Source organism: Cinclus cinclus, chromosome 2, assembly GCF_963662255.1.
Source record: "Cinclus cinclus chromosome 2, bCinCin1.1, whole genome shotgun sequence".
Lineage (NCBI taxonomy): Eukaryota > Metazoa > Chordata > Aves > Passeriformes > Cinclidae > Cinclus > Cinclus cinclus.
The window spans coordinates 61,201,787-61,222,716 of NC_085047.1; the positions used below are offsets into that span (position 1 = coordinate 61,201,787).

The 20,930-nt window shown below is 40.7% G+C and overlaps 1 protein-coding gene across 1 annotated transcript in view; it reads left to right on the forward strand.

Moving 5' to 3' along the window:
- The first annotated feature begins 1,778 nt into the window (after positions 1 to 1,778).
- PCDH17 (protocadherin 17) overlaps positions 1,779 to 20,930 on the forward strand; it is an 85,842-nt gene continuing 66,690 nt past the window's right edge. Inside the window, exon 1 of the mRNA XM_062487759.1 lies at positions 1,779 to 6,991. Coding sequence (XP_062343743.1) covers positions 4,364 to 6,991 — 2,628 coding nt within the window. The 5' untranslated portion in view covers positions 1,779 to 4,363. The remainder of the gene's footprint in view (positions 6,992 to 20,930) is intronic.

A 20,930-nucleotide genomic window follows, 5' to 3' on the forward strand; every position in this document is an offset into this window, starting at 1 on the left:
TCTGGCACGCTAGAGGGAGCCATTACATAATTGCAATGACCCTTCCCCCCCCCCCAATTAGCAGAACTGGCGTGGAAAAATCTGCGGTTGTCCTGAGACATCCTGAAGGTTTGGCATAAGCTTCAGAAGGAGAGGAAAGTAGAGGACTCAAGTTGCAGCCAGACGAGGTCTCCTGACAGCTCAGGGGCTTACGCTGGTGTTTGTCCCGCTTTTAATACTGTGCTGCTTTTATAGGGAACTTCTCCAAATACGTGACTTAGACGAATACGCCAAATTCCCTCAGCCAATCTGAAGCCCTCACGCAGAAAGCAAAGCCCATTTTGTAAACATACTCTTTATTTCATCTGTCCGTCGCTCTTACACAGAAAGTTGGCTCGGCTGAGAGCAGCGGTTTTCTGCTGCCACTAATGTATGTATAGTTTATTTATACACTGAATTTTAACACGGCACTAGTTCTATAACGGCTACCAGCAGAGTCGCTCTGGATGGCAAACTATCCGTTTCACAGCTACAAAGAGGTCCTCAGGACGGGAAGATGGGTCTGGAAAGAACAGTCATTTGAATTTATAAATCTGCAAGACTTTTTCCAAGTCAAATTATATTTATGGACATCGTAACTCAGGGCTGAAGGTTATCCTACTGAGCAAGGCAAACGAGCAGCTGCCTTAACTGACTCTTCTAACAGACGCTCCAAAAATAATTCAGAAGCGTCTTATAAGTGCTGCAGAGTTTATTTCCTTCCTTTTTTTCCTTTCTTTATACATATTTTTCCTTTTTTTTTTTTCCTTCTTCTTCTTGCTTTACCCCTATATGATTCTTGCTACTTACACGCTCGTCACAAACGGCAGCTTCATTTCCGTACGCACGGGTCGAGAGCGGCCCTCCGGCAATCCGAGCACGCACCTTTCCAGCCTCAGTCCTCCCCCCGCCGCCGCCGCCCCCGGCCGGGAGCCTCCCTTGCACGCCGGGGGGACGGGGGGGAAGGAGCGGGCGCCGCTGCGGCCCCCGGCCCGTCACGGCGTGGCTGCCACCGCCCCGCTCCACGGGGGCGGGGGATGCGCTCTCGCCCTCAGGAGCTGACCCTCGGGGAGGGCGAGACCCGCTCGGGGCGGCTCCCGCAGGGCCGGGGCGGAGGTGGCGGGGGGCGTCCCCCCATCCACACCGCCCTTCTCTCGCCGCGCATCCCCGGGCCGGCGGTCACTCGGGGACCGTGCGGCGGAATCAAGTCCTCGCCCTCGCAGCGCCTCGGGCGAGCTCGGGGGCGTCGCGTGGGGCGTCGCGTCCGCCTCTGCTTCCCCACCCGTCAGCGCGGAGGATTTGCTAACACGCCTTACAAATAAACAAATAAGGGCAGGGGGGAGGCAGCGGCGGGGGCCGGGGGCGCGGCGCTGCGGTGCGCGAGCGGCCAGACACCGCAACCCGCGCGAGCCGCTCGCGCGCCCCGCGTCCGCCTCCGAGCCGCTCTAATCAATGACACCCAGCGCCCGCCGCGGCCCCGCCCCCCGCCGCCTCCCATTGGCCGAGCCGCGCCGGGGCCGGCCGGCGCCGCCGCCTCCGATTGGCTGGCGGGGAATCCGTATCAATGTTTAAGCCGCGGCGTGAGGTGAATAGAGGCAGTCGGCGAGCGGCGCTGGGCGAGCGCGGCGCGGCGCGGCGGCCCCGCGAGTGCTGCAGTGAGGGAGGCGAGGAGGGGGGGAGAGGGAGAGAGAGCGCGGCTCCAACTGTTGAATTTTCACTGAATTCTCCACTTACCTGCGGGCGGCTGGTGAAATGGATCTGGTTTATCGGGAATCGGCGTTCGCTCCGCGTGCTGCCTGGCTAAGACTGGCGACCGTCTGCTTGCAAGGGGCCACCCATCAATGAGGCAGAGAAGAATATTTGCTTTTTCTTCTTTTGCATTTGAAAGCTTCCCTGCTATATGTTGCAGAATTAACTGTGTACTTTGGGTCCGGACTCAAATAAAGGAGAAAAATCAGTGCAGAACTGAGACTTGGAACTAGATCTGTGATCTATGTATTGGAAACCTATGTTTTTATTGCTTTTTTTTCCCTTTTAATGTGAAAGATCTCTGATTTATTTTACACATAACACTGAGGAAAGGTGGTTAAAAACACTCAGCAAAGCAGGAGACAGACGCGCCTCTGTGCCAGTGAGTGGATAACAGCCTTGTTTTCCTGATCCTCAGTCTCCTGGAGAAAGAGGTATAGTAAAAGTGTAGCTGGATCCGACACCCCCCCCCACCTTCTCTCTCTTTTTTTTTTTTTTTTCCTTCCGTCTTCCCTCCTCCCTCTCCAAAATATAAATCTTAATAAATCTGATTAATTTTTTTCCTGTCTATAGAGTGAGTCAGAGAAGCGTTAGGAAGAAGCTGCAACTAATGTCTGTGAAGGGAGGAACATGAGGCGATAGTGAATATGATTTGTTCCGCTGGATCTGACTCATCCAAGCAGATTGAAACACCTGCATTTCTGGATTTGCCATTCACTTATTTCAGGTTGTTAAAAGAACCTGAAATAAAATTTGTCTACCCTTCTCCAGTATTTACCTATACACCGTATCGCTAGGAAGGGTGTATATCGGAGGGGGGAGCGCATCTGGCGTTGCTGCCGCTCTTCTCCCCAGTACCAAGATGCTCAGAGAGACTGTTAAAGCTTTGAAAGGAGTGCAAAAAATGCATCACACTGATCGCGGAACTGCATAGGTTTTAATATAAGCGAGTTAATCGATTAAAAGATCTCCCGCTTTATTCATTGCCAGGATTGTTTTTCCTCTTCTTCTCCCCTCCCCTAAATGAAGAGGACTAGGCGGCAGTGTCATTGGAAGGAGACGGTGAATAGAAAAAAAAAGAGAGGCACTTGATAGCGCAGCCCTGTGAATACAGAGACTGTTTCCCTTTTAGCGAGAGACTGAGAAAGAGTGTGTGTGTGTGGTGGCTTTTCTTTCTTCCCCCCGCCCTCCCATCCCCTCTCTTACGGTTTTTTTTTTTTTGTTTTTTTTTTTTTGGTTTTTTTTTTTTTTTTTTTTAAATCTATGCGTCTAGCCGTGGGTTGCCTGTTGCTTTCCTCTCGGCTGGGGAGAAAAGCAAACTGGATTTAAACTGCATCGAAAAAAGTGCAGCTCCTCAGACACGCATACGCACACACGCATAGATACACGGAGAGAAAGGATGTGGTGGTGGCGGCGGCTACTGGCCTGTCTTAAAGAAACCCAAGTGTGCTGCTGACTGAGCACCGTCTGAGCTTTCTCTCAAAATATATATTTACTGCTAGTGATGAAGGCCAACTGGTGGGTTTCTTAATTTTTTTTACCCCAAAAGGACGGATGGGAGGCTGGTAGTAAAGGGAGAGAAAGGAAGCTATAAATCCGAGCACTAGTTTTTGCTGGTGGGTGGTTTGGGTTTTGTTTTTTGCCTTTCTTTTTTTTTTTTTTTTTAATGTGTTTTGTTTTCCCCTCTTGCCCTGCAATCCTCATTCCCTCTCCCTCTGATTCGCGAAGGAAACAGTGATCCAGGGTGTACGAGACAGAGAGGGGGGAAATACCGACGGCAGCGAGATGCAGCTCTCCGCCGCAAGCAATGCAAGATTAGATCTCTAAATGCAGCAAAACACTCCCTGAAAACCAACAAGCCCGCGGTGCAATCAGACATTTCACTGCCGCTCACTGCACACGAAGAGGGCTTCAACAACAAGATGAGACTTTTTTTTTTCCCTTCTGTCTTTCTCCTAACCCTCCACTCCATCAGTCGTACCACAAGCAATGAGTAGCAAATAAGCTTTTTTACCTCTGCTACAGACCTGTGACCACCCCCTTTTCCTACGTATATATAAATACACAGATTTAAAAGATATTTCTGATAGTTTTTAGAAAGACTACTGCCGCCGGGTTTGTTTTTTTTTTTTTTAATTGTTCTTTGCACATCTGCGGGGATTCAAGGACCGGGAACACATCACCTGCCCGGACAAGATATTTTACAAATTTTCTGATTTTTGAAACCCTCCCACTGCCGAAGTTGGACAGACGAAGTAACTGTGAGGGGACTGCAAGCACGGCAAGCTCTTGCTGAAACACTGCCGAAGCTGCTCCCTCCCCTCCCCCGACCCCCCCGATTGCTCCCTCCCTCTGAGCTATATGGTCTATTTGCTGCCTCTCATCCTGTGTCTCTGCAGATGTTTTAGAGCAACAGGTTCGGGAACTTGAAATATAGAGGTGGGGAAAGAGAAGGGGGGAAAAAAATCAAGATCAAAAAGGAAGGAAAAAAGAGCCGTTCAGAGGAGGAAGAACAACCCCAGCCCAGGAGGCAAAAGAGGACGGGGACAACCCTGGTCTTTACTGCTGCTCCTGCCGCCCCCACCCCTGCTCGGGGATGTACCTTTCCATTTGTTGCTTCTTCTTCTGCTGGGCTCACGCCCTTTCGCTGAAGAACCTGAATTACTCGGTGCCGGAGGAACAGGGAGCGGGCACGGTCATCGGGAACATCGGGCGCGATGCTCGGCTGGCGGCAGGCGCGGCGGGAGGCGGGATGCTGCCCTCGGAGCGTGGCGTTCCCGGTGGCGGCCCCGGCGGCAGCCGCGGCCCCAAGTCCACCTTTCGGGTGCTGGAGAATTCAGCCCCGCACCTCCTGGACGTGGACGGGGAGAGCGGGCTGCTCTACACCAAGCAGCGCATTGACCGTGAGGCACTGTGCCGGCGCAGCGCCAAGTGCCAGCTGTCCCTCGAGGTGTTTGCCAATGACCAGGAAATCTGCATGATCAAAGTGGAGATTCAGGACCTGAACGACAATGCACCATCATTCCCCTCTGACCAAGTGGATATGGACATCTCCGAAAATGCTGCGCCAGGCACCCGCTTCCCCCTCACCAGTGCCCATGACCCAGATGCTGGGGACAATGGTCTGCGCACCTACCTGCTCACTCGTGATGACTACGGCCTCTTCTCCCTCGATGTGAAGTCCCGTGGTGATGGCACAAAGTTTCCAGAGCTGGTCATCCAGAAGCCATTAGACCGTGAGGAGCAGAGTCACCACACCCTGGTGCTGACGGCACTGGATGGTGGTGACCCACCACGCTCAGGGACAGTGCAGATCAATGTGCGCCTCATTGACTCCAATGACAACAGCCCCATCTTTGAAGCAGCCTCCTATGTGGTAGAGCTGCCAGAGAATGCCCCACTAGGCACGGCAGTCATCGACCTCAATGCCACTGATGCCGATGAGGGTACCAATGGAGAGGTGCTCTACTCCTTCAGCGGCTACGCACCTGAGCGTGTCCGTGACCTGTTTAGTATTGACCCACAGAGCGGCCTCATCCGTGTCAAGGGCAACCTGGACTATGAGGAGAGTGGCCTCATTGAGATTGATGTCCAAGCTCGGGACCTGGGGCCCAATCCCATCCCTGCTCATTGCAAGGTTACTGTCCGCCTCATTGACCGCAATGACAATGCTCCCACCATTGGCTTTGTCTCCGTTCGCCAGGGAGCTCTGAGTGAGGCTGCCCCACCAGGCACTGTCATTGCCCTGGTGCGTGTCACCGACCGTGACTCAGGCAAGAATGGGCAGCTCCAGTGTCGGGTGCTGGGCAGTGGTGGCGGGCCTGGTGCTGTTCCTTTCACCCTGGAGGAGAACTATGACAACTTCTACACTGTGGTCACCGACCGACCCCTGGACCGTGAGGCACAGGACGAGTACAATGTGACCATTGTGGCACGTGATGGGGGCAATCCCCCACTTAACTCCACCAAGTCATTTTCTGTCCGGATCCTTGATGAGAACGACAACCCACCCCGCTTCAGCAAGAGTCTTTATGTGTTACAGGTGCCTGAGAACAACATCCCTGGAGAGTACCTTGGCTCAGTCTTGGCCCAGGATCCTGACTTGGGCCAAAATGGGACAGTGTCTTACTCCATTCTGCCTGGGCATGTGGGAGATGTCTCCATATACACCTATGTCTCTGTCAACCCCACAAATGGTGCTATTTATGCCCTGAGGAGCTTCAATTATGAGCAGACAAAGCACTTTGAGTTCCGCGTGCTGGCCAAAGACTCGGGTTCACCCCACCGTGAAAGCAATGCCACAGTGCGTGTCACCGTGCTCGACGTCAACGACAATGCGCCCCTCATTGTCCTGCCTGCCCTCATCAATGACACTGCTGAGCTGCAGGTGCCACGCAATGCTGGGGTGGGCTACCCCGTGGGCACCGTCCGCGCCCTGGACAGTGACTTTGGGGAGAGTGGGCGCCTCACGTATGAAATTGTGGAAGGCAATGAGGAGCACCTCTTTGAGATGGACCCCACTAGTGGTGAGATACGCACCTTGCACCCCTACTGGGAGGAGCTCAGCCCTGTGGCTGAACTGGTGGTAAAAGTCAGTGACCATGGCAAGCCCAGCCTCTCTGCTGTGGCCAAGCTCATAGTCAGGGCCTTGGCGGGGCCCCTGCCCGAGGCTGGTGAGCCACAGGTGAATGGCGAGCAGCATCGGCGGCCACACTGGGACTTGTCACTGCCGCTGATTGTGACACTGAGCACTGTCTCCATCATCTTGCTGGCTGCCATGATCACTATTGCTGTGAAGTGCAAGCGAGAGAACAAGGAGATCCGCACCTATAATTGTCGCATTGCCGAGTATAGCCACCCTCAGCTGGGAGGAGGGGGAGGCAGTGGCGGGGGAGGAGGAGGCAGTGGCAGTGGAGGGGGCAAGGGCAAGAAGAAGAAGATCAGCAAGAATGACATTATGCTGGTGCCCAGTGAGGGCGAGGACAGCCGGGGTCCCCTCAATGTCATGAACGTGGTGAGCAGCCCATCCCTGGCCACCTCACCCATGTACTTTGACTACCAGACCCGCCTGCCCCTCAGCTCTCCCAGGTCTGAGGTGATGTACCTGAAGCCCGCCTCCAACAACCTGACTGTACCCCAGGGACATGTGGGCTGCCACACCAGCTTCACAGGGCAAGGGACTAACGCCAGCGAGGCTCCCCCGAGCCGGATGTCCATAATTCAGGTAGGAGACTTTTAGAATACCCTGGACCTCACTTTAGACACTGGTTTAACTTTCCCTTTTGTCTGCAGTGCAATCTGCTGTAAGGCACACTGAGAGGGCCAACACAAGTCACTAAAGAGATGTGGACTTAATGAAAGTGGAACCAGACCACATCTGGTGGGTCTGGTTCTGCTGTCACATTGATGTTTCCCATGTGATTCAAAAGAAAATGCCCACTGAAATACAGACAGCGTTACAGCAGTGCCAAAGAGGCGCATGTGAGAGTGTGGGCAGGCATTTAGTTCATTTGAGGCATGATGGGGTACTTTCCCAGGAGACTGTCAGACAGAGGTGGGCATTTCCACAAGTTTAATTTTTCTTTGGTTTGGGGTGGAGAAGAGGGAGGGCATTTCTAAAGTGGTCATACCACATGCAGTAACTAACAGGACAGGGAAGAAACTGCACACTGAGGACATCTATTGCAACAGTGTATTATAGCCCTCCAATCTTGTATATAAATATGAGCAATTGTTCCAAGACATATGTTTTATTTTTTTTTTACATTTCCTTCATCAGAGTATATATCTTTAAATAAATTTTTGACAGTATCATTGGGGCCCCATTGCCTCCTCCTCTCCCCATAAACAACTAAAATTTCAGTGCTGAAAATTCTGCTTAGTGAAATAGAAAGAAAATGTATGTGGTGACTCCCTCCTACCTCCAAATGTTAACAAAACTCACATCCTGTCATAAACCAGCAAAACAACTAGTCAGATTTCCAGTAGCCTGAGTCAACATTGATGATTGCTTTATAGTGAAAGACTTACACACTCTGTCTTTTACCAAAGCTCATTTAGAAATTGTTGCTGGGCTGCATTTTGCTGCCAATTATATCCACACTGTCCTCTACTGACTTTTGTGAATGTGAGAAATGGCAGAATTTGGACCATTGGATATAGGGTACTAATCAAAGAATTACTTAACTTTTAGCAGGTAGTTTAAAGTCCAAATTCAGAAGATTTATTTCAGAGCAGTGAACTTGCAGAGTGAAGGTGAGGGCAGAAATTGGCTCCAGTTGATTTAATTTAAAGTATTACTTCATGATTAATGCAGCTTAATGTTCAAGCACTACAGGTATGTTCCAAAGTGATTTTTAACGTTCGGATTGAAAGCAGGCTCTGGATAATGACTATTAAATATATTTGAAATGTCATATCTGTTTTATCCTGTGATTCTCCATGCTGTTCTGAGTCATAGGGGAATGAGCTGAGTGTATCAGAAGTGACACAGACTCATTTTGTGTATGCAGCTAGTAGGAAAGGAGTTGCACTGTAGTCACTTGATGCACCTGAAGAAGATTCATAATACCTTGGAGTTACCATGCCCTGTGATCTGTGAACACCAAATGTTCTACTTGCCAGCTGTATCTAATATTTTAAACTGAATAGAAATGGTCAATGGCAATTGGCAGTTTTAAGAACCAAAATTAAAGTAACCGATGACCTGAAAATGGAGCATTTTTAACTGTGAGAAAAAAAAAAGAAAAAAATATTTAAAAGGCTGCCTGTACAAGGTCACTGTAAACTAATCCTCAAGCGACTATTGAGTTGTGTCACAGAAACAATTTCATTTTATCCCTATCATGAATTTGTGTTTTTATCAATTAGGTGAGAAGAGCAATACTTGAAGTCTGAAATTGATTTTAACAAAAAGTGACACTTTAGGAAAGAGTTTAGGTTAGAGCACAACCAGAGGTAAATTGATTTATTATTCATGCTTTAGAAAACAAATAACTTTCCATGACACTTGTTTAAGTAATGTCAACTTTTTTAAAATTGTAAAATGGAGTTGTCAGAAAGCTAAAAAAAAAAAAACACTACACATTTTTCCTACTGACAAGTGTAATAGTTACTAAAAGATAGAAAATTATACTTTCTTACAATCATGTAATGTCTATATAAAGCAATTAATTAATGTATTGATGCTACTGAATAGTAAAGTTTCAATTGTAGTGTAAAATCCCTATGGAAAATATGATTCCTTCTTTTTTACAGTGTTCACTGTATAAGATCAATCATGACTTTTTTTTTCCTGAAATCTATATAAAGCTGAAAGAGGAATTTCCTCCCTTAAAAAGTGTGTTGTGGTTTCTATAAGAGGTTCCATTATGACAACTATGGAAAGTGTAACTGAAACTCCTCATAACATATACTGGTATATCTAATGCTGGTCTTGTTTTCCCTCATTGTCTACACAGAGTGTTTTGGAGGATTGCATGGTCCAGTCAATAGATTAGAAAACACTCAGTTTTACCTATTGTACAACCTGTTCAAACATATTTATTGATACTATATTTTGTAGTTTTATTGGTAAAAGAGACACAGTAAGAAACAGTGTAGTTGGTTTCTATTTAGGAAAGGCTCAGATTTAAAGTAGCTAGAGGGGAAAATTGATCCTCTTCACTGTACTTTTGCATTACTAAAATACATTTTGTATTCTCCATCTCCACATCCCTGGAGTAAATTTTATATAAAATTTGCATTTAGAATGTAGGCACTACTTTATGTCTGGTCCTGTACTTCTGCCTCATGTAAAATTTAAACTGCAGACTTAACGAGAAATAATAAAGGATCAGCCCTCTCTCTGGATCTACTATATCTTTAATCACTCCAATAAACTTGTGTCTGCATATGTAAATTACACAGTTAGGAATAAAAGGTGTAGGCAGTGGCAAAAAAAAAAAAAAAGAAAGACACAATATCTAACTGCTTTATATTCTCTTTTATTTAATCAATCCACTTAAGCAGTTTTCTTCAGTACCTCAGTAAGGGGAAGGTAAACAGTTGTGCAAGGGTTCTCTAAGAAATGTTCCCATTAGTTTTTAAAGATATATTTTGAGACATGACAATCCCATACTATGTAATTCATACAATGAAACTGCATTTCTTCTTTCTCATTTTCTCTGGAACTGTTTAAAGGCAAAATCCTGTATATACATACTAAATATTATATTATTCCTTAGTACAACCAATTGGTTATATAAATATTTAATAGCAAATAAATAATTTCTTTATCAGTAAGATCCAAATTTTCTCACTCTTACAAGGAGTGCATAAGTATTTTTTTTTTTTTCCTTTTGCTTTACTAGTAAGACCTAGTGAAGCCAATGGGCCTTATGGTCCCCTTATTTCTCATGATTAGTGTTTTACTCTACAGATAGCCCAATTTACATCAACAAATACCTGTGGAGTAAAGTATTACTTAGTGACTAGGGGTTTCAGACTGACCCCAAAGGACCAGCAGTTGAATGAAGTACTTCCTGATATGGGTAAGAGTGGTGTAATCTTGCCTCTCTTTAAGTGACTTCAGTTGCACACTAATCACACAATTTGACAGCTTGTGTGTTTGCTCACTACTTTGTAACATCCACCAATGTACCACAGTTGCATGTATTATATATAAGTCAATGAACTTCTTCAGTGCCATAAAAATTAAATAATTTAAACATGAATACATACATATATGTATGAAATGTTGGACAGACAGACAAGGATGCTGTGTACATTCAGTTTTTATTGGTGCACAAGATGTGCAGATTCTTAGGCCCTCTGAAGATTAACCATTTGTGATTTGTTAGGCACCTGAGACTGATGTGTATTAAGAACAGTGTTTAGTAACATACTGGGAAGTTACACATCTACACTTTAGCATGTTTCATTGTTCTTAACTTTAGCAATCATTTTCTAAAAGTACTTTAGAAACAGTACTTTCAAACAAAAGTCTGTTAAAAATATTTAAATATAGGGCAGTGCTGTACAATTCTTATTACCAGGGTCAAAATTCCATGTGACCTTTAAATCATTTCAGATCCAAACTATTAATTTTTATTGGGGAGAAGGAAAGCAGGAGAAAACGGAAACTCAACATGGCTGAAAGAAGATTTCTGTTCACTCTAGACATTAAAGACTACTGGGAAAATTTGGTTCATCTCATTATGGTGACCTACTCACCTGGCTAAAATAAAAAGAGTTTTGCTTTATTTTGAAGTGTAGACATCAGAAAAAAAAATATATATACTAGCATACACATATGTGTATCTCTCCTACCGAAATTCTGAGTTAGTCAGTTTTCTTTTCCCTGTGTGAGCAAGTCAGAATTTCTTCTTGCAGATTTCCAGTAGGTAAGAGTGGATGGAAAAAGGAAAACAAATAGTTACTTTACACAAGTAGGTTCCAGAAATAGGTTCCTCAAAGTGACATATCAGTAGTGTAGAAAACTATCTGCAATATGCAAGTAGTGTTGATCATCCTAGAGATTATTTATAGTTATATTTGTGGTGCAGTTGGGGAATTTTGTAAATGTATCAGGAATAAGGTGGGTGTAAATAAAAAAAGATGTGGTCACAGCTTTTGTTAAACAACAGCTAAAAATGAATGACTGTGCTGAGAGAAGCTCTCAAGCTGGGAATCGCTGTGTATGCTGTACAGGCACTCCCACAGCATTTCAAGATAAAGTACAGATCATTCTTAATACTTCAGGCACCTGATGTTTATGACATGTCAATAGATTAATGTCATGTCCCAGTGCAGCTTTGTCTCCAGGTGTCTAGTAGTACCTAAGAAGATAGAGTCTTCAAGGGAAATAAAAAAAACATAAACCATATTAGTGCTGCTCTGTCTTTAAACATGCTATTTCATAATTTGAGAAACTTCTGCTCAGAAATGTTAAGATTACAAAAAGAAATCTGGAGCTGCAACATATAAGGAGAAGCAGCTTTCATCACAGAAGTTGCACTCATCCTCAGTGATTTAAATTCCTATCTGAAAATAGAGTTATATATTTTTTATTTTTTATATCTCCTTCTTTAACTGAGAAGTATTATTTTCTGTTCTCACTAGAACTAGTACAAGGTAACATTTGCATCAAGAGGATACTAGAGCAGTTCTAAACATTTGCAGGTTTGTACTCTATATATTTGAAAGATTCACAGCTGCAAATTCTAAGGCTGTATCTAAAGACACTAAGTTGTGAGATACAGCTCTTGAACTACCTGCCTAGGTATCATTATTGTAGTTTTAATAGTGTTTTACAAGGCTAGATGTCTTGCAAGATAACTTCTCTGAATGCTTGCATTGCATAAATACAGTCTGCAGTTTCATGTACAGCCTGGTTTTCTGTTGCATTGTTCTGCATCTTTAGTTTCATTTGGTGGATGAAGTCCATCCTAGAATTGACTGCGTAAGAATTTCAGGACAAAACCTTTCCTATGCTTCAATGAAGCTTTATTTATTTCTTTTTTTTTTTGAAGATGCACTGCATAGTATAGTTACATAAAACACATATATTTTAGGACCAGATCTGACAACACACCACTCACTGCACTAGCTGCTGAAATAGAAAAAGGAAGCAGAATTGAACTAATTTTTTGTATTACATCTGTTCTGGTCTTGATCTTGAGTTCCTTGCTGGTGATATTTACAGCAGTATTATTTTTAAAGGATCATTCTTGATGTACAAGTCCATTTGAAATCTAAAGGACTTTCCAAGATGAAGAGCTGTAATAAAGAACAATAAAAATAATAAAGAAAAAACAATTGAGGAGTCTAAAGTGGAATATATATATTATGAAAAAGGAAACAGTCTTTCCAGAACAGAAACTCCTATTAACAAAAAATTAGGAATAATAATATCTCTGTAGAACTTGTTTTATAAAAGATGTGAAACAAGTTATGTAAGTTTGACTGTCACAGATCTCAACTTCTCTTAAGGTCATCTGAGCTTTCTGAATGTTTGTGTTCACTGTCAGTACCTAAACTTGGATGGAAAAAAATCCCTACAGGTCTGTGATTACTAGTGCAATTTCAATGGGTAATCAATCCTTTGAAGAGTTATCTTTAACAATGTATTTTCTCAAGTTTCTATTATCCTTACCCATGTTGATGAAAAGGCCTGTTCTTACTCATAATTCAGTCAATAGCATAATTTTGACTTAGTAAATGATTTTTGTGGTTCAAGAGTGAATTGTGACTAAGACCTCTACAGAATGCAGCTAAGAATAGTGTGATTGGACCCTTCATTCTGAGGTTTGAGGTTTTTGTGATTTTTTTATTACAGCATCTTTACATGATGGATGATTCATAATTAAGGAGACAGGAATTTAGATGTTTTAGTAACTATGATGTGAATTGTAGCAAAGAATCGTAGAATGGTTTAGGTTGGGCAATACTTTTAGGATGATCAAATACAATGTTTAACCCATAGTAATCACGTGTACAGTGGAAATCAAATACTCCATTGAATACTTCATTCCTGGACATATGTTGCCACATGTTTTCATATATTTTTTGAAACTGTGAATAATACAGCGTCATTGTTAAAACTCAACAAATATTTTTTTTTACATGGAAAATTAGCAGTAGGTATGTTTGAAATATTCACCAATATTACTTAATATTAAGAAAGAAGAGGTACAGTCTAGTTTCTGTGATAAGACAAAAGTGTCATTAAAAAAATTCCTCCCAAGCCACAACATCTGGTGTGAAACAGCTGGGATTTTATATTTTAAAAAATAGTGATTTTTTGGTCTTTTTTTCCCCAGCATTTTTTCTTTCTCTTCACTATCTTCCTTCTCAGAAAGCATTAACATACCAGCTAATATTTACTTATATGTTTCTAAATATCATGCTTATTTTTTCTTTCTTTTGTTGTTTCTACAAAAGTTAAAAATTTCAAGTTAAATTTGTTTTAGGTTTTGCCATGCAAGGTACTCATTCTACAAAGAATGGATGTATATGGGTTGGTTTTTTTGGATTTGGTTTGAGCTTTTTGTAAAGAAGATGTCTATCTTGCATGGCAGAATTCTTCAGATGCTTCTTCAAGCCCAAGGATTACCTGCATGTATGAAGAAAAGACATTTTGACACTAGTATTAATGTTTCCCAATAGGGAAAAAAAAGCAGTGATGAGAACTTGAACAAGAATTTATAGACCAGAGCAGAAACACAGCTCTGTTTTTATCTTTAAAATATAGAAGCAATCCTCTGATGCCAAAAGGTCAGTGCAGAGCAGTTGGGACAAATTTTTGCAGCAGATAGCCTGAAAGCTTTATGCTTTCAATTGTATGGCTACTTCGGCTGTAAGAGAAGTGGTAAAATTAATGCTAAAGGGTTCAAGATACAGGAAGCAAGTAAAACTCTCAGGGGACTGCAGGCTCTTGCCTTAACAGAAAAAAAGAGGAAAAAGAAAAGAAATAGAAAAAAGGTGCTAGGAAAAGAATGGGAAAATGACTGAGGAAAAAAGTTCCTTGAGTTTAAGTGTTTTATTTGTTAAGTTTTTAAGGAGGCATCAAGGATATTAACTAGACACTGCTTTTGTTGATGGGATGAAACAGAGTAATACACAGCTGCCATAATTCTTAGCCAAGGTGCTTTCTAATCCCTACTAATCTATTTGTCATAGTGTAACCTTTGTTTTTCAGTCTGTTGTAGACTTTTTTATTTTTTTTCTTTTTTTCTTTTTTTTTGTTCTTCAGAAGAAAATTCTGGATTAATTACTGTAAATCCTATGAGAAAGAAAGAAAAGTAAATTATTAACATTTTTAGATAAAATACTCAGTATTGTACTACATTCAAGAACAAGAAAATTCTTACGAATGTTCCTGTTAATTAGAATATTAGACAGTGCTTTAAGTAACCTTCTTGAGCAGTCATATATTTTCTAGTTAAATCCCAAAGGCTGCTGATACAGTTCCTTCTTAATAAGGTCACACAAGAACCATCTCCTACTTTTTTGCTTCCACTAGGTAGTGGTATTCCTGTACAGAAAGGTTAGATCAATTCATCCACTTGCTTGACATGAGGTCTCTCTTTTTTTTTTTTTTATCCTCAAAGCTGAGGAGTCCCTCTGCATAGAAAGACAAAACTACGTAGTTTCAGACAATTATTAGTGTTATTTGTAAAGAGGAACAGCATAAATATAAATTTGTATCTCACTTTGGTTCACTGAGGGGATAGCTCCTTTTCCACCCCTCAAGACAATCAGTCTTGTACTGGTCTGTTTTCAATATAATAAGGTATAAGCAATCTAGGCATGTTAAGTCCATCAAATTAAGATATTTGACTTTAGCCATGGACCTTTCTACTGGCTTTGTGGCATATGACCAGAGTTTCTCACATTCATAAAATACTTTAACCCGTAACGGAAAAGTTCCTAATCTCATCCTGTTCCCTGCTGGGTGGCTTTGTGTTGCAGTCTCTGTGGCCTGCCAAAAGAGAACTCCAAAAGGGAAAGGAAAAGTCTTGTCATGAGATGAAAATGCATAATTTCAGCTGTGTGGGTGAGACTTCTAATCGATGCATTTGTTGGTTCTTGCAGTGATAGTCATGCAGAGTTATTTTCAGAGGGTGGTTCAGACCATCCACTGATCTGTGTATGACATGTGTGTATTGCCTGTCACTAGTTCTAGTGACACTGTGATTACTCATATTTCCAGTCCTTTCCCTGGAACACTTCCAGGCAGTTTTATTATATTGAAATTGCTCTTACAGTTCATTGAGCATCCAGCATAATACTGTTGAATATGATCGGTGCATATAATTATTAAAACAAAAAAAAAAATTGGGCAGTTAAACTGCATAATTATGGGAAAATGAATCATAACAATAAAAGACCATTCCAGTTAACAAGCTTTGTGATCAAAGAATAAACACAGGTTAGATAAATGAGACTCTAGATGTAACTAATCTACATAAATAAGCTTCAGTCTGATTAGAGGATAGGAATATATTAAAATAATCTTAAAATACTTTAAAAGTATGTTACTTTAGTACTTTTATAATTTCTAGTTTAGTTTCATCATATTTGAGCCATTTCCACTCTATAAAAAGAGCTAAGTGATAAACTACTTTTACGTGCATTTATTTTTTGATTAACAATGTTAACAGTGCAAAAAAATTCTAAATTAACACAAGTAAACAAAATAACAACATAAGTTTTCATTCTGGTTTGAATGTGTTGTGTGTCAAAAACATAAAGCATTTTTTCATGTCTTAATTTTATTTTTTTATGTGGTAATGTTTTTTGATTGATTTTTAATTAAAGAAAAACATTAAAGGGAACATTTAAAGGACAATTTCTTGTTTACTGTCTTTATCAGCAGAGAGCAGCCTTTGTAGTGTTTGAAAGCTGGTGCATTAAAAATCAATTTCAAGTCTTCAAAGCTGTAAACTCTTGCTTGCTTTGTAGATATATACTGTTTTTAAATCATTGGAAGCACAGTTGACAATTGAATTAAAACAAAAGGTAAATAATGGTTTCATGAACATTTGAAGGATTTTAATGTATTTTTAATAATAGCTTCAGAAATTTTTTATAGTGACAGACATGTGAATAACAATTTGCAGCTTTTAAATGCATAATTTGTTCCTAAAGACAGGGTTTTATTGTATTCTTTTATTAAGAGAATGTTGTTTTAAACTTCTCTTGGTGTTATTCTGTTGTTTTTACTGAATACCATGATTCAAACACAGAACATGTTAGTCAGTTTCTTTACTTACTATATTTCTGTCTCGCTCTTTGCTGATTGCTAAGCAACCACTTATGATTGTTTAGCTACGAATCAGTTTAAAAAAAACGGTAAGCTGAAGTAGGTTAAACAAATGTTCATTAATTCTTAATGGAAATATTTAAATTGTATAAAATTTTAAAAATAACAAAGAAAAGAACACTGTTTTAACAATGTCCCTCAGATTCAGCTCTTGAGTGACTATCAGCAGAGTCAAAAATGCTCTTTTTGTGCAAATCTCGAAAAAAGCATGTCCTCAGTCATTGCATAAGTAATTTTGAGGCCTGTGGAATTATGCATATATATAGATAATTAAATTAATAATATTTCTTTCAGGTCAGGATGCTTAAAACACTAATCAGTGATAGTTTCAATTCAGGTCAAAAGAACCATAAAATTAAATAGATCATTTACAGGTATGGAGTCACTGATGTGCACCAGAATGTGCCGAATGCAGCCCAGAATCTGTTCATCTGTGTCACCTGAACTTCTCCCTGTTGCTTCTCTCCTCTGCTTTAAGAACACCGCAGAGCTGCAAAAGCTGTTAGTATCAGCTAGCCTCCAACTACATTTTCTCAAATTCTGTTGAGATGGTCCTGATGTCTTGCTTTCTTGCAGAGACTTGAGTAATTTGATATGCAGATTTGAAGATCATAAAAACAATCCTGCTTTGATGATCATGAGCCAGATTATCCAGCCACAGCTGTAAAGTACCAAGTGTGTTCTTTTGTGATCTCGTCATTGTTTCAGTGGATCAAATGACAACAAGAATATAGCGGAATTTAGAGTGCTTGAGAAATAATGAAATTAAAAGCCTTTTTAAAATGACAACCACGAAGCCTTAGAAACTATTATATTTCTAGGCTATGGGCCAGATAATGTAGCTGTGTGTACACATGCATATGTGGATATACACAGAAAAGAGAGCAGAATGGAATCAAAGAACCTTCTAGATGGATAAAAGGCATTATTAATGAGCAATGTGCATCTATTTTTTTTTTTATATTGTGTATGATCTGTACAGAGCTATGTAGAAATATTTTGGAAGATGCTGTCAACCTGCACCTTTTGCTGCAAACTAGAAAGCATCAAGTTTAGAGACAAATGATATTGTCAATTTTTTCCTGAGGCAAGATTAGGTAAGGAAGGACCTTATTTTCCACTTCATGATAGAATCCTGATATCAAACTTCAGGACTGAGAGTGATGATTAAAAGGAAGTACAATGCATGCAACATGTGAAAAGAAACAGCACTTAACTGATTCTGTGGACTGCGTTGGTTATTAAAAAGCACATGATAATTTGCATCTTGTAGCTCCAAGGCAAGAAATAATGTCAGCTTTGTAGCTGTTGGGTGAGAAAGGAGGTGAGATGTTGTCTATTATTTCTTTCGGTACACAGTCTTAATTTTGTCTAAATCTGTAAATGTGTTTTGTCTATTTAAACCACATGTAGCTTCTTTTTAGCTGTAACAGGAGATAGTATTGCAAGGGGCAGAAGCAACTGTATCAATTTATTTTGATAGTTATTCATTGGCCACCACATACATGATCTTTCCCAAAAGTATACCTCTCATTATTGCAATGATGTGATGTAACAAAATAATAATATCTTCAAGCATGAAAGTACTTTCCAGGTCTCATTTTTTTTTTCCTAACAGCCTTCCAGAATTTTGAAGAAAACTTTAATTTCAGTTCATTTAATATATGTGTAGACCACAAATAGTCTTTCCTCCATCCCTTAATATTGGCAAAGGAAACTTAGGAATCAGTATCTGGATTTCCAGATTTTGACCTACTTGTAAAGCAAGAGGAAGCTGTGTCTATTAAACAAATGTATGCTTCAGGTACTTTGGTTAGCAATGGCAAAAATATTTAGATACATTACTTGCAGTCATACTGGTCTTGCTGATACCTGTGAATGAAGAAATAGGCACACATGCTGAATAGCTATGGGAGAAGAAGACTTTTTTTAAGGGAAAGTTTTTTGTTCTGATTTAAGTTTTGGGTTTTCTATAGTGTTTTATAATAAAGACAATTACATAGTAATTTGGGTTAGAATGCATGCCCAGTTCCCCATGTCAAAACCCAATTTGTTACTACCTGTGGCTATTTCTATTAAAAAAGAAACATAATTACTATGAGTCTCAGCAGTCTAAGAGTAAATTTTTGCAATTACAATACTTCCCTTGGGCAGATATATAAAAATGGCAGATTAATTCCTGCCACTCTATTCCTTGCACATTCTTAAGGTTACTGGTAGCTTGGACTATCATTATATTGGTGTTGTTTATTATCCTGTGGCTAAGGTTAAAGAAGGAACACTACTATAAACCTTTAGGACTAGGATAATATACCACTGCCTTGCAAAGCCTCTGTGCTGAAGTGTGATCCACTGCATCCTAGGTGCATAACACTAATTCAGTTTTCATGGAAAGGGAATGATTTTGCTGTTGATTTTAGCATAGTTTAGAATGGTATTTCATATCTAATTGGTTTGTGCCTCAAAAGATTTAGATAGAAACACCAAACAAACTCAAGTTTAGTCATTCTTAGGAATTTATCAAGACATAAATAAAGCTGCATATGAACTGAAAAATATGGTTGTTCCTTAATATTTTATAGCTTTTGTTTTATTCTAAACAGCACAATGTGATGAAACACCAGTAAACTAAGATGGACCTGAAATTATGTAAATTAACAAATCCCCATGGAAATAATTAATCTTCTAGTGGGTTTTTCTACCTGAAAACAAGTTTTGAGGGCATATGAGTAAATGAATTGCATGCAAAAGCACTGTGCTCCTGGAGATCACGCCCTGCAGCTAAGCACATATCTCCATGTTGAATTCCAATGAAGTTGGAAGTTGGTGTGGTCTTACGTGGGCTCATGATCCACCTGCAGGGAGCAGCATTAGTCTGTGTTGCACATGATCTGGTTCGACTCTCCAGGAAGACCAGTATGAACAATCCCATGTTAATTTTTTTTCATTTTGCATGAACTTTTGTTTGAAATTTCTTGCACTGCACCTGGAGTGTTTTCTTTTCTTCCCCACTTTGAAGGAGGTTTCCACATACACAGGCTTCTGAATGTCAGCTTGGGAATTCTGGTGATGTGGTGATTATTTAGAGAAGGTTTCATTAACTATTTCCATTGAGAGGTCATAAATAAATAAATGAATAAAATTTTAGAAAGTAAAGTATATATACATCCTTCAGCTGATGCTTAATGCATTTCACTTTGGACAAAAGTGCTCGCATACTGGGAAAGCATCCTGCTAATTAGATAGAGAGGAAGTCCATAATTAAATCCCTCTGTTCTAACAAACTCCTCAGTCAAATATTAGCATTCATGTTCAGTCACTCTGTCCCTGGTGAAACCTGCAGCAGTGTTGTAGATATACACAAACCAACAGTGCTTTGGAACAGAAAGATGACTTTATCTAATCCTGGAATCTTTTCAGAGACCATATCTTATGTAGATCTTCCTAATTTTACAGAAAGATCTGATTTCAGAGCCTTGATATGGCAAGCTATAATGAGAAGGGCAATCCAGAACATTTTTTTCCCAGTCTTTTAAGAATGTACAGGTCAAAGTCAGCTTCTAAATACTTATGAAGTTAGAGATTACCTGTGGCAATACTTAGTTAAGTGGGTGTTATGTCCTAGATGAGGAGGTCCTACAAAGAAGGGTAGCTATTATTTCTTTTGTTCTTTTTGAATCAATTTAATATAGAGTCCTTTCAGAAGACATTGCAGTAGGTCAACATTGAAATGACAGAATTGTGGATGCATGCACACAACCCTGTAGCAGAATAGCCTTATTTTTTTCTGACCAAGTCTACTTGACCACTGCTATTCTACCCTTGGTGTAATGATATATTCAATCAAACTTTCCATTTTATGAGGTACCACATCATAGACATATGACTGTTATGACTTTAAAATATATTTAGGGACAGAACCTCTTGCTAAATTTGTGCAAGCCTAAATTATTTATCTTATGTCACAAATAATAAATCAACTCATCACCATGTTACAGTTGAAAATCTCTTTTTTCATGGCCGTGTGAGTCTATAAAGCTTGATGATCTACTATTCTGTCATAAATTCAGCCATTATTTTGGCAGCATATTTTGTGCTTTTCTAGTGCTTAGAGGAAATAATTATGCAAAGGTATTTATGTGAAAGTAGGGCTTTGTATCTTGTCACAAAATGTTTAGAGAATACCTTGTTGAGTATTTTTAACAAAAAGTTGAAATAAAGAGTTGCATGACCTAAATAAGAAATTAGACAGAAACTTATAATGTAAGTTTTAACATCTGTGATTTTCTTCTGAATTCCTAGGGAATTTAAAGGGATCATTGCTTTTCTGGTGTGGGATTTTAGAAAGAGAAAGAGG